At 22.0% G+C, this 13,740-nt stretch overlaps 1 protein-coding gene across 3 annotated transcripts in view; it reads right to left on the bottom strand.

Annotated features, from left to right (window-relative positions):
• The window catches only part of LOC117176165 (sterol regulatory element-binding protein cleavage-activating protein), a 75,130-nt gene that overhangs the window by 18,002 nt on the left and 43,388 nt on the right, over positions 1–13,740 (bottom strand). For all 3 annotated transcript variants that reach the window (XM_033366256.1, XM_033366257.1, XM_033366255.1), the window contains exons 8-9: positions 7,467–8,509; positions 7,236–7,395 (exon numbers count right to left, since the gene is read on the bottom strand). In XM_033366256.1, the coding sequence (XP_033222147.1) occupies positions 7,236–7,395; positions 7,467–8,509 (1,203 nt within the window). The remainder of the gene's footprint in view (positions 1–7,235; positions 7,396–7,466; positions 8,510–13,740) is intronic.

Genomic DNA, 13,740 nt, shown 5'->3' with positions numbered 1-13,740 from the left:
ATAGAACACTTATTATTTGTATATAATAAATTCAAATATTTACAGCCGGATTTAAAATAAAATGTAAATTTTTGCCGATTTTAAACAAAAAATGTAGAATTTTTTTAAGAATTGTGAAATACTTCAAAAGAATAAAAAAATTTCTTAAATTGAAATTGAAGTTTTGAATCTTTTCAAAACTTCTAAATATATCTTAAAATTACTAAAATTACTCAAATACCAAAAAATACAAATTTTCAACAATAAACATAAATTTAAAATGGAAAAGATAAATTGTCAACAAAAAATTAAATAGTGAAATTTTCAGATAAAAAAAAAGTCATTTTCAAGCAAAATAGATAAATTTTAAAATAAAATTCTGAAACATAAGTAAGAACCCTATAAAGTGAATCTTCAACTAAAAAGTTAATTTTTCACCATAAAAGATTATTCTTTCAATAAAAAAGTTGAATTTAAAAAACTAATCATTTATTTTCCACCAAACTGTCGCATCTACAAACCAATCAGATTCTTTTAAACAAAAGAGACGAATTTTCAACAAAATAGTTAAATTTTCAACCAAGTAAATTAATTTTCTATTAAAAAGATAAATTTGTAAGAAATTACATACATTTTTAATGAAATATTTTCAATGGATGACATGTTAGTACAAATTTTCTTTGATACATTTTTATTTATTTTTTTGTTTCTAACATTTTTTAGTTAAAGATGGAGTAGATAAATTTTAATTGAGACTTATTTTAGAAAAAAAAAAACGATTAAAATTTTATTAATATTTTTCGCACTGGCATTCGCTTTTATGTACGACAAATTAAAGTGTGAAAATTTTTTAAGTTTGACTACTGTTTAATTTAATAGTCTTAATATTATTGTTGTTTATACAATAATTGGAAATTAATATTTTAATATTTTTGTTTTAATTGTTTGTAAGATATAAAATAATATCTTTACATATAAATATCCTCATTTCAAACAAAAAAATTACGCAGAAATATAAAAATTCGAATAAGTACAGTGTGCATATTTTAATTTTTACATATTTTTTCATAGAATTGTAAAAAAAAATAATAAAAACTATATATTTTAATAAAAATTATAGAAGATTTTATCTTAAATTCAAACTATATTTTTATATTTTTAAATTATTTTGTAGAAATATTAACAATTAAATAAAGACTAAGTATTTTTATAACAGGATGGCCGTTTTAATCCAAGAAAAAATTCCCGGTTTTTTCTCGGTTGAGAAACATTTTTCACGGCCAATATAATTTACATGTAAAAAATTGAAGGAACTAACACTTTTCAATTTAACAATTTTTAATAAAATGCAGATAAACTACAAAATTTAGAATTTTTTATTTTTAGAAATTAATGAGTTCAAAGATTCAGACAAAAATGGTAAAAATGTAATTCACGTTATCATTTTCAATGATCCAAATTAAAGAATCAATTCATTTTACATTTTTTATATTATATCATTTTAAACAATTTTAAGCTAGAAACTTTAAAAATTGTAAAACTAAATTTAAAAAAAGAATATTTCTTAAATTATAAGTTAAAGTATTTTAATTTTAAATAGAAACATCCTTGAAAAGCTTCAAAATTTTAGTTCAAAATCTTGAGAAATCAAGACTTCTAAATCTCTTTTGAAATGAACCGAATCCTTCAAATTTAAAAAAAAAATTCTTAAAGTCTTCCAGAGTCTTTCTTAATAATTTTAGAAATTTTATTAAATTTTTTTGAATATTTTCTTCAACAAAATTTCTAAAATGTAAAATTATTTTCAATTTTTCTAGGAATCTTAAGAAAATGTTTTCATTCTTGTAAAGCGTTTGACAATTCTTAAAAAGCTTCTCAATTTTTTTTTTAAATCAGCAAAAATCTACGTTTTGTTTTATATTAAATCATTTCAAGTTCAAAATTAATTTTGAAACTTTTCAAAACTTCTAAATGCCTCTTAAAATTACTCGAATGTTCCAATTTATTAAATAAAACATTCTTTAATTAGAACAATTAACATTGTAACGTTAAAAGTTTTAAACTTTCAAATTTTTTACTTTTAAATATTTGGTGAAATATTTCTAACTATTCAATAATTATTCTTTTTCTCAATTAAAAAATGTTTAAATTGCATAGATTCAAATTGAATATTTGAGACTGAATGAATATTTTATAAAAAATACATTATTATGAAGTTATTTTTAAATCTGGAAATTCTTAAATTTTGAACAGAGTTCGAATCTTTTTTTTTTTAATAAATTATTGTTCCCTTTTAAAACTGAAAGCACAGATTTATTTAAAAAATTATTTAATTAAATATGCAAGTATTCAAGAATGCATATTAAAATTATTTAAATTAAAACTGAAAACTTAAAATAGAAAATTTTTTGAGTAGAAGATTTTCGGATTACGCATTATAAACTGAATGATGTCATAATTGAAAAGGATCAAAATTCAACTGATCATTTAAAAAACTGTTGAAATGGAACTTGGAGAGAGCTTTTTTTTCTCTAAAAATTTGTAAAATTTGTAAAATTGTTAATTCTTATTATTTTTTATAAAATAAATTTGTTGCTTCAACATGCTTTTTTTAAACTTTTTTTCTACAAAACTACTACACATTTACTATTTAAAAAACAGTGAATATAAAGTAATAATGATTTTTAAAATTGAAATGTTCTTTGAGATTTAAAAAGTTAATAATAATTAATTTTACAAGACTATTCGAAATCATAATAAAATGAATCAATTTTAAAATAACTTCAAAATAATATATTCATAATTAAAAGCTTTTATTAAATTTTACATATTATTTTAGTCTAAAATATTCCGTTTTTAAATTTTTTTTTATTCAATTTAAAAAAATTTAATTAAGAGAAATAAGAATAACTTAATATTTAGAAATATTTTCTTATTTATGCAAAATAAGTAATTGTAGTTAAATATTTTAAACTAAGTTTTGAGCATTACATTTTAATTGTTCTATTTTTAAAAAATTTTATTTGTAAGTCAAATTTTTGAACTTAGATGTATAAATAACAATTGAATACATATTATTCTTTAAAAAAAGAATATATAAAGAATAAAAAACAAAATATAGATTTTGGCAGATTTCAAACACAAAATTTAAAGACTTTTTAAGAATTTTGAATGGCTTCAGAAGATTAAAAAACATTTCCTATGAAAATTGAAAATAATTTTTTTGTTTGAAAAGATAATTTTGAGTGAATATTCAAAAAGATTTAGAAAGACTTACGAAATTATCAAAAACTGAATGTGGGAGATTTGAAAGAAATTTGTTTAATTTGTCAAAATTAAACAAAAATTTGTTTTTTAATTAGATTCACTTTAAAGGATGTTTAAACATTCTGAAATAATTACAAAAATAATAAAAAATTTGACAAAATGTAAACAACATGCAAATGCTTCAAAAATTTCGAATAAGATTTGAAAGCATTTTCAGGATTTTTTTTAACCATTTAAAATATAAATAATTAAATTTTTAAGTTAAGAAATGTTCAGTTTACAAAAAAATGTAATCGTTCAATTTTTAATGTTTCTGACTCAAAATTGCTTTAAATTATATAATTTTGAAAATTTTTTATTTCATTGATTGATTCTTCAATTTAGACTTTAGAGAATTGTACATGTTTTATACGCGGAAATTATTGCGCATTTGAATCAGATTTAAATACAAAATTATTGAATTAAAAAACTTTTAAACTTCAATTTTTAAAGTTTGAAATTCAAGAAATCCGCTTTACACTTTTTATACATTAATTAAAGTTTATTTAACCTTAAATTCATTGAAACTTATACGAAATAGTGAAATAATTGTTTTTTTAACCTATTTAACAAAAATGTATTTTTTCATTGAATAAGTTTTATACTTCAAAAAACTATTATAAAAACACTTTTATGCCAAAATTAATTTACATCTTTCAAATTGTACCTACTATTTCTAGTTCCAGTTTTCGACGCCAGGTAGCGAAATGGTAGACCATTTCAGTTGAATTTTCAACTCGAGGATATGCATTTTCAATAAATTACTTCACTTTTCGGTTAAAGATTTAATACTTCAACAAAAGAAAAAAGAAATTTTCAACTGAAATTATGAATCTTAAAAAAAAAGAATCTTCAAGAACTTACAAAGAACGGGTTAATTTTTCAACCTAAAACGATGAATTTCCAACGAAAAATATAATAGTTTTTATTTAAATAAATGAAGAAAAAAAAACATTTTAGTTAAAAATATAAAATGTTCTATTTAACAAACAAAAATGAAACTAACAAAATACTTGATTATTAAGAAAAAAAATTAAGTTTCTACAAAAAAAAGTCGGAATTTCAACAAAAAACATAAACTGTCACCAAATAGTTGAATTTTTAACTATTACATTTTTCGTTGAAAATTCATCTTTTCAAGGTTTTCAACAGATTAATTTTTTTGGATTAAACTGCTTTGTTTTAACGTTGAACCATTTTCTTGAAAGTTGACTTTTTTGTTGATTTATAATTTTAGTTGAAAATTCTTTTATCTTCTGTTTTTAAAAATCAAATTTTTTATTTAAAATTTAACTATTATGTTAAAAATTCGTATTTTTTGCTTCAAATTTGAACTATTTTGTTAAAAAATTTAACTACTTGGTAGAAAATCCAATTATTTGGTACAAAATTAAACTCTTTTGTAGAAAATAAATTTTTGTTTGGGAAATAATTTTTTAAATAGAAGTGTAACAATTCCATTTTTGATCAAAAATTTATATTTTTAATTAAAAATTTATATTTTCTAATGAAAATTACAAGTATCTGATCAAAAATTGATGTATTTTTTCTTTTTCAAAATTGATATTTTTTTGTTAAATCCAGTTGTTGATTTTCAGTTACATTTCTTTTTTTTTTTTTAAATTATCCACTATTAAATTTTCCGTTGAATATTCATAATTTTAGTTGAAAATTCGTTTTTTTTTTAAATTTTGTTTTCGTTTTTGTTAAAAATTAAGTTTTTTATTGAAAATTTCACTATTTTGTTAAAAATGTTTTTTTTTGCTTGAAAATTTGACAATTTGGTAGAAAAATTTTAATACTTTGTAGAAAATTGAATTATTTAGTACAAAATTACACTTTATTGTCAAAAATAAAAAAAAATAAAGTTTCAACAAAATAGTTGAATTTTCAAACAAAAACGATGACTTAAAAACAAAATTGTTGAATTTGCAATAACCAAATTTTTATACAAGCAGATGAAATTTAAACCTACAAAGATAAATTATTTTAGAAAGTTAATTTTCAAAAACATGAATTTTCGAAACAAAATTTAATTTTCAACCCGAAAATATTAGAGAGATCAATTTTTAATTTTAATGCTGAAACTTTAACAAAAAAATAAACCGAATTACATGATTACTGTTTAAATATTATATAATATTATATATAATAACAATATTATTATACAATAATATTATATAAATTAATAATCGAATTAGTTGGCACAGAATTAAACTGTTTTGTTGAAAATTCATTTTTTTCTGGAGAATTAATTTTTGAGTTAAAAATGTAACTATTCCATTTTTTGTTCAAAATGTATGTATTCTTTTTTAGTTGAGAATTATTTAGTACAATATTAAACTGTTTTGTAAAAAATTCCCTTTTTTTGTTGGGAATTATTTTTTAACTAAAAGTTTAATTTTTTATTTTCATTTGAAACTTTATATTTTTAATTAAATATTTATATTTTCTAGTAAAGAAATCATTATTTTTGTTGTTGAAAATTGATCTTTTTTTGTTAAATCCAATTTTTTATTTTCAGTTAAATTTCTTTTTTTTTTTAATTTCTACTATTAAATTTTGTGCTGAAATTACATATGTTCAGCGTTAAAAAAATTTTTTCTAATCCAACTCCAAGTTTCAAATTAAAATATTTTCTTGAAAATTAATATTTTTGAAGATTTATTATTTCAGTTGAAAGTTCGTTTTTCTTTTCTTTTTTTTAATTAATTTTCTTAAATGAAAAATTTACTATCTTGTTGAAAATTGGACAATTTCGTGGAAAAATTTAACATTTATGTTGAAAATTTGTCTTTCTGCAATGAAAACTCAACAATTTAGTAAAAAATTCGATTTTTCTTGGTTGGGGAATAATTTTTTTACTAAAATTGTAACTATTATATTTTTTATTGGTACTTTATATTAATAATAAAAAACTGATGTATTTTTTTGAAAATTCGTCTTTATAAGCAGAAAATTATTCTTTTTGGATGAAAAATTATCAAAATTTATTTATCATTTATTTAATTTAAATTTAACTCTTTGGTTTAAAGTTACACTATTTTATTTAACTATTTTGTAGAAAATCCAATTAGTTGGTACAAAATTAAAGAGTTTTGTAGAAAATTCCATTTTTTATTGAAACTTTATATTTTTAATTGAAAATTGATATTTTCTAGCCAAAAATTCAACTATTTGATTAAAAATTTCAAATTGAATAGGTTAAAAATTGAATATTTTAGACTGAAACAATATTTTTAATTTAATAAGATCCTTAAATTAAAAATACATTTTTATAAAGTTATTTTTTATTTGAAAATAGTTTATAAACTTTCAGTCACACGTTCACATTTGTTTAATGACTAAGCCTTTCAAATTGAAACCGTTTAAGTTTTAACGTTAAAATCTGAAAATTCTAAAATTTTGAATTGTTTTAAAATCGTTTTTTCAAATCGTTTTTGTTCACTTTTTATTACTTAAAGTATAGATAAATTAAAAAAAATGTATTTACCAATTAAAAATATTTTTATCCAACATTTTCAACATCAAAGGTTTTTATTTGTTCAATTATTTAATAAAGCAGTTAAAAATTCTTTAAATTAAAAATGTAATCTTAGAAATAAAGATTGTAAATGGAAAATTTTTAAAGTAAAAAAAAATTGAGTTAGGCATTGTAAGCTAAATAATAGCATAATTAAAAAAACATAAAAATTCCACTAATTATTTAAAAACTGTTAAAATTCGAACATGGACAGATTTTTCTTTCACAAATTTGGAAAATTCCCGTTAAAAAAATATATTCTTTGACATTTCCCGGTTTTTCCCTGTCACAACAAATTCCCGGTCATTTCCCGGTTTCCCGATCCAGCGGCCATCCTGAATTTGTTAAAAATTCGTCTTGTTGGTAAAAAAATTAATCTTCCTGATTGAAAGAAGATGAAATAATTGAATCAATTTAAACTACTTACTTCTTCTGTATGATGTGAAACCCCAGTCAATTTGTTGTCCCTCGCTGTAACTCTCTAGTTGCAAAAAATCTAACGATCCATTCAGTTTAGCTACAATTACCCTATTCCCAACAAATTTCACAGCCGAAATTCCCAGTCCTGATCCATCATCAAATAAACACTGCAATCAGATAACAAAAGGGATCAAACTTTACTCTCAACAATTTCACACGAAAATTAAAAAATTCTTACCTTAAACCTGCCAGTTGTACCTTCCCAGAATTCTAAAGTACCATTTGAACAGCCAACTACAATCAGATTTTCTTGATAGTCCATACACCAAATTTGAGGCACATTTTGAGAAATTTGCACTGCCTTCTCATTGCTCAATGAGCCAACGCTATCATTTAAATTTAATTTCGATAAACTCTGATTCTCCTGTTCAGCACTCTCGCAACTTTCCAACTCCTTCAACTTCCTGTGCTCTTCCAAAATCTGTTTATACCGATCCCCATAATCAAAACCCTGATCATAATTTGTCTGCAGAGAGGAATACTTCATTGATGAAAATTTGGTGTTGATAGCTGGCTTCAAATCCGGTAGATCGAATCTCTGATTCAAAGACTTGCACTTATATCCCGCCAGATCCTGAATCTGATAATCAGACTCTGATATATTTCCCATCGAGTGTCTCTTGTTCATCGATCTTTCATTAGTTTTCCTATTGGCCGAGGCAGGAGAGGATTTACGTTTGTGGCTCGCCGAAGATGCTGATGAATAAAAACCATGTGAATTTGCAATCTCCATTTCGCCTCTCGAGGGCGGCGAGCCACTTTCATAATCCGACATCAACTCGTCCTGATCCTGGGACAAATTGGTCAAATCTTTCTGAGGACTGCTGAAAAATTGTCGTCTATCAACGTGAGCCAATAGCTCGCCTGATATTGTGTCCCAGACTCGGACATGGCCAGATAGGCAACTGCTCGCGACGGTATTTCCATCGGTAGCGATACACTCGACTTCTTGGACATGTCCTTCCAAAACCATTGGCACCGCTTCAAGTAAAAGTTGCGTTGCCGAATCGGATGCTTTTTCTGGCTGATGCCAACTGGCTCTCCATTCGGCATAATTTCGGGTGCAAATACACCGGTACAATACTACCATTGTGTAAGCAACAACGACAACACTTATGGAACAAAGTAATGTAGCCAGAAATATTTCCATGGGACTGGTTGGTATAAATGGTGTGTCAGTATTGAAACCACGACCCTCGGACCTAGTTGGCAGTTCCATATCTGAAATTTTCAAATTTCAACTCAAATCAAATTTCAAAGGCCTTATCAATTTTTTGAAAAGTTTAGGCCTCGGACTCACTTTCGAGATTGAAATTAGTGTGAGCAGTGTCACAGATTTGAAAATAAGTGTGAGCAGTGTCACAGATTTGAAAATTAGTGTGAGCAGTGTCACAGATTTGAAAAAATAGCTACACACATTTTTTCAATTATTAAAAATTTAATGTCTATTTAAAATTTGATTCTTTAGTCTGTAAATTATTACAATTACTTTTCGGTTCATACTTTCCCGTTTTTATCATTTTTCGCAATTAAAAAAAAAAACTATTTTTGTTTAAAAATATATCTTGTTTGGATACAAATTTTATTATTTGATTCAAAATTGAGGTATTTCATTAAAAATTCAACATTTACTTATTATTATATTTATTATTTTGTGAAATATTAATCTTTTTGGTTTAAAAATTCATCTCTTTCTGTAAAAATTTTATCTTTTTTGGTTACAAATAACAATTATTTCTTGAAAATTACATTTTTTTTTATTAAATTCATCTATTTTCGTATTAAAATTTAAATATATTTTTTAGTTGAGACATCAAATATTACTTTTTTTTTAAACTTCATATGTTTGGGTTGTAAAGTCAACAATATACTCAGTTCTAAAAGGAACTGCTTTATAAGACATTAATTTTGTTATTGTTGATAATTCCACGTTAGGTTGAAAAATTAAACTCCTTCAGGTGAAAATTCAACTATTTGTTTGAAAATATATCTTTTTCACGGAAAATTAATTTTTTTTGCTAGAAATCCATTAAACTTTCAGTAAAAAAATTTAATATTTAACAACATTTTTTGACGAAAACTCATCTGGTTTTAAAGAAATATAATCTCCTTAGTTAAAAATTAATTTGTTTAATTGCAAATTTTGGTTAAAAAATTCTATCTGCTGGTTGGAAATTTAAAAATTTCGCTGATATAGTTCGTTTTTTTAAATTTGTACTTTACTGGTGACGTAACTATTCTATTTTAGATAAAAAATTAATTCCTTTAGTTGAAAATATAACTATTATATTTTTAGTATTTTTTTCAGTTCAAAAATTCAATTTTTTTGTTAGAGATTTATATTTTCGGGTAGAAAACTTAATTATTTTTCAGGATATTAGTTCGTTTTGCTTGAAAATTCAATATTATGAGTGATTTTTTTTTTTTATTGACTAGAAAATTTTTTATAGATAAAAATTCAATTGTTTAAAAAAATATCTATTTAGTTGAATATATATAATTTTAGTTATATATTCGCTGCTGTGACTGAAGAGAGAACTTTTACATTTTTTGTGGAAAATTAACCTTTTTTGATAATATCATCTTGGTTGAAAATTTATATCTTTGTTTAAAAAATGAACAGTTTTGTTGAAAATTTATTTTATGTTGATACATTTTTTTACTAAAAATGTAAATATTCTAGTTTTGGTTAGAAATTAATTTCATTCTAAGAAAGTTTAAATAGTTCGTTAAAAATATATTTTTTTTTTTGGTTGAAGATTTATCCTTTTGGTAATAAATTCATTTCTTTGATAAACAATTTAATTAATTAGTCGAAAATTCAATTTTTTTAGTTAAAAAATTAATTTTCTTTTTTTTTGAAAATCTGATTTTTCCCTTTTTGCTTAAAAATTTGTCTTTTTTAGTTAAATATTAAATAATTTTGTTGAAAAACGTCTTTCTTTGGTTGAAAACTCAATCATTTTCATAAGAAATTCATATTTTTAAGTTGAAAATTCATTTTTTGTTAAAAAGTCGTATTTTCGAGCTAAAAACTTAACTGTTTTGCAGAAAATTCGTCTTTTTGGCTTACATGAAAGAATGAAATTTTATGAAAGTACTTCAGAGTTCAACAAAACAGTTTAATTTTTGTATTAAATAAATAAATTTTCGACAAAAAATGTAATAGTTTATATTTCTACCATAAAAATTTGGAATTTAAATAGAAAACGTTAAATTGATTGAAGAAAAAAAATGAATTTTCAACAAAAAATGGAATAAACCCATTTTCAGTTTCAAACAAATAAATAATAATTTACAATAAAAAAAAAACAATTTGGAACGAAGAGGAATAATTTTCAATAAAAAAGAAGATGAAGCTATAACACAATGCATTAATTTTTAACCGAATATTTGAAAATTTCAAAGAATTATAAATCAAACAGTTGAATTTTCACCTAAAAATAATAAATGTTTAATAATAAATGGAATGATTAAATTTACGGTTAAAAATTAGTTTTAGACCAAAAAATAAAAACGAGTTTTCAACAAAATAGATCAATTTTTAACCACAGAAATGAATTTTTAACTAAAATGATGAATCATCAAGTAACAAAATTAATTATTAATAAAGTACTTTAAGTTCCGACCACATAGTTTAATTATTTACCAAATTCTTGAATTTTCTTTTAAAAAATCAATTTCCAACCCCAAAATGTAAATATTCATAAAAAAATTTATTTTAAACTGAAAGATTATAATTATTAATTAGAGAGTTGCATTTTTAAATAAAAAAAGATTAAATTCCTTTAAAAAAGGATCAGCTTTCGCCACAAAATAAAATAGATCAATTTTCGGGTTAAAAATAAATTTTTAATTAAAGAAAATTAATTTTTCAACCAAACAAATGAATTTTTAACTAAAATGATGAATCAAATAAAAAATTAATTATTACTAAAGTACTTTAATTTTGTACCTAATTGTAAAATTTTTCATAAAAACAAATGAATTTTCAACCCCAAAATTTGAATCTTCATCAAAAAAGATAATTTCAAACCGAAAGAGTTTAATCATTAATTAGGCACTTGCATTTTTAAAGAAAAAAGACTATATTTCCATAAAAAAGAATCAAATTTCGACAAAAAATGAAATAGATCAGTTTCCAGTTAAGAAATCAATTGTTAATTTTTAAAAAAGGAATTTTTCAACCAAAGAAATGAATTTTCAACCAAAAAAAATCATTTTTCAACCAACTTGTTTAATCCTCAACCAAATTGTTGAATTTTCTTCAAAACAGAAAAATTTACAACCCCAAAATGTAAATTTTTAACAAAAATGTTATTTTAAATTAAAAGAGGGTTTATCTTTTATTTAAAAATTCAACAGTTTAATAGAAAATTATATTTTTTATAAATTTGCATTTTTATCGATAAAAAATGAAATTTCTACAAAAAAGAGTCGAATTTTTTAAACTAAAAGTTTGTCACTAATGTTTAGAATATTATATTTAGAAAAAAAATTTGTTTTGCTAAAAAATTATTTATCGTCTAAGTTTAAAATGGAATTAAAAAAAATATATCGAAATATTTCAAATCCTTTGAGAATATCTTAAAACCTTATAGATCCTCTAAAATTGTTCTATATCTTCCCAAATTCTAGAAAATTATTTATCTTAAAATATTTCGAACGCTTTAAAATACTTTGAAATTAATTCAATCAATACAAAATTTCTTGCAATCTATTAAAACTACCTGAATTATTTCAAATTATAAGCTCTTGAAAATGACTTAGAAGTTTTAAAAATAAAAATAAAAATCCCGGTCATTTCCCAGTTTTTCCCGGTTCGAAAACATTTTTCACGGTCACTAAAACTGAAAAATTTGAACACTAAATCTAAAAATGTTTCCCCTTAAAATAATAAAATCTGAGCTACAAATGGAAGCACTTAAAGTAAAACTCTTGAATTTTAAACTTTTAAAATTGAAGTTTAAAACTTTTTTTATTCAAAAATTGTGTATTTACATATTCAATAATTTACACATATAAAATTAAAACTACTCAAATTTTTGAACTGAGAAAATTTACATTAACTGCAGTTAAACTAAATTAATTTTCTTTAATTTTTATCAATTTTAGAGTTCAAAGATGCAGATTTAGTTTCAAAATGTAGCCACGTTATAATTTTCAATTTTTTAAATTACAGAAGCAATCATTGAGTTAAAATTTTTTTCAATATTACACTTGTTTAAGAAATTTTAAGCTAAAAATATTAAAAACTCTACAGTTAAATTTTTTATAAGCTGAACACTTCTTAAATTAAAAGTTAAATTATTTTAATTTTAAACAGTTTAAAAATCCTTAAGATGCACCAAAATTCTATTTCAAAATCATGAAAAATTGACATGTTTTACATTTCATTAAGTTGAAATTATTTTTGAAATTCTAAATATCTTTTAAAAAGATTTAAATTTTTCCTACAATTTTTTTTAAATCATGCAAAAAAAATGTCTTTAAAATCTTCCACAATAATTTTAAACAATTTTCTAAATCTTTCTAAATAATTTTTTAATCGTCTCTTCATATTAGATTTTCAGAAAAAAAAATAATTTACAATTGTGATAGGAATCTTAAGGAAATATTTTCTGTGCTTTCACTCGTAAAGCCTTTCACAATTCTGAAAAATTTTCTAAATTTTTTGTTCGAAATTTGCAAAAATCTATATTTTGTTTTGAATAATTTTGAATTTTTTCTAAACTTCTAAAAATTTCTCAAACTGACGCAAATTTTTTCTAAGAATAATAGGCGTTCAATTGTTATTTGAACATCTAAATTCAAAAATTGAACTGAAAAATTACTTTTTTTTAATAGAATAATTAAAAATGTCACGTTCAAAGTTCAGGTTTTGTTTTGTTTTTTATTTTGATTAGGAATTTAAAAAAAAATTTTAATTTAATTTAAACAAAAATTCAACGTTTCAAAATTATACCATTTTAAGCAATTTAAATTTTAATTTCAGCTCAGAATTAGTAAAAAATTGAAAATTCCGTGTTTAAATCCGAAATTTTCATACTTTTCGAAAAATTCTTTCTTGTAAAATTCCCTGTTCGAATTCAAAATTTGAATTTTTTAAAAAATACCTCGTTTCAACACAGAATAAGAATTTTGTTTGAAAAATTCAATTTTCCATTGAGAATTGTTTTTCCCCTGGATAAATACTAATTCCAGCTCAAAATTGGTTAAAAATTTTGAAAATTTCCAGTTCAAATCCGAAATTTTAATGCTTTTCGCAAAATTCCTAGTTCAAATCCAGAATTTTTATTCTTTTCGAAAATTCTCCATTTAAACTAATTGTAAAAATTATAATTTTTTTGGTAAAACTCCCTGTTTCAATTCATAATTGAAATTTTGTTCGAAAATACTACGTTTCAACTTAGAATTATATATATATTTTTATATTTATTTTTTAAATATTT

This window comes from Belonocnema kinseyi, chromosome 7 (genome assembly GCF_010883055.1).
Source record: "Belonocnema kinseyi isolate 2016_QV_RU_SX_M_011 chromosome 7, B_treatae_v1, whole genome shotgun sequence".
NCBI lineage: Eukaryota > Metazoa > Arthropoda > Insecta > Hymenoptera > Cynipidae > Belonocnema > Belonocnema kinseyi.
Note: the sequence above shows the minus strand (reverse complement) of the source record. Positions and strands in the feature narration are given on the sequence as shown.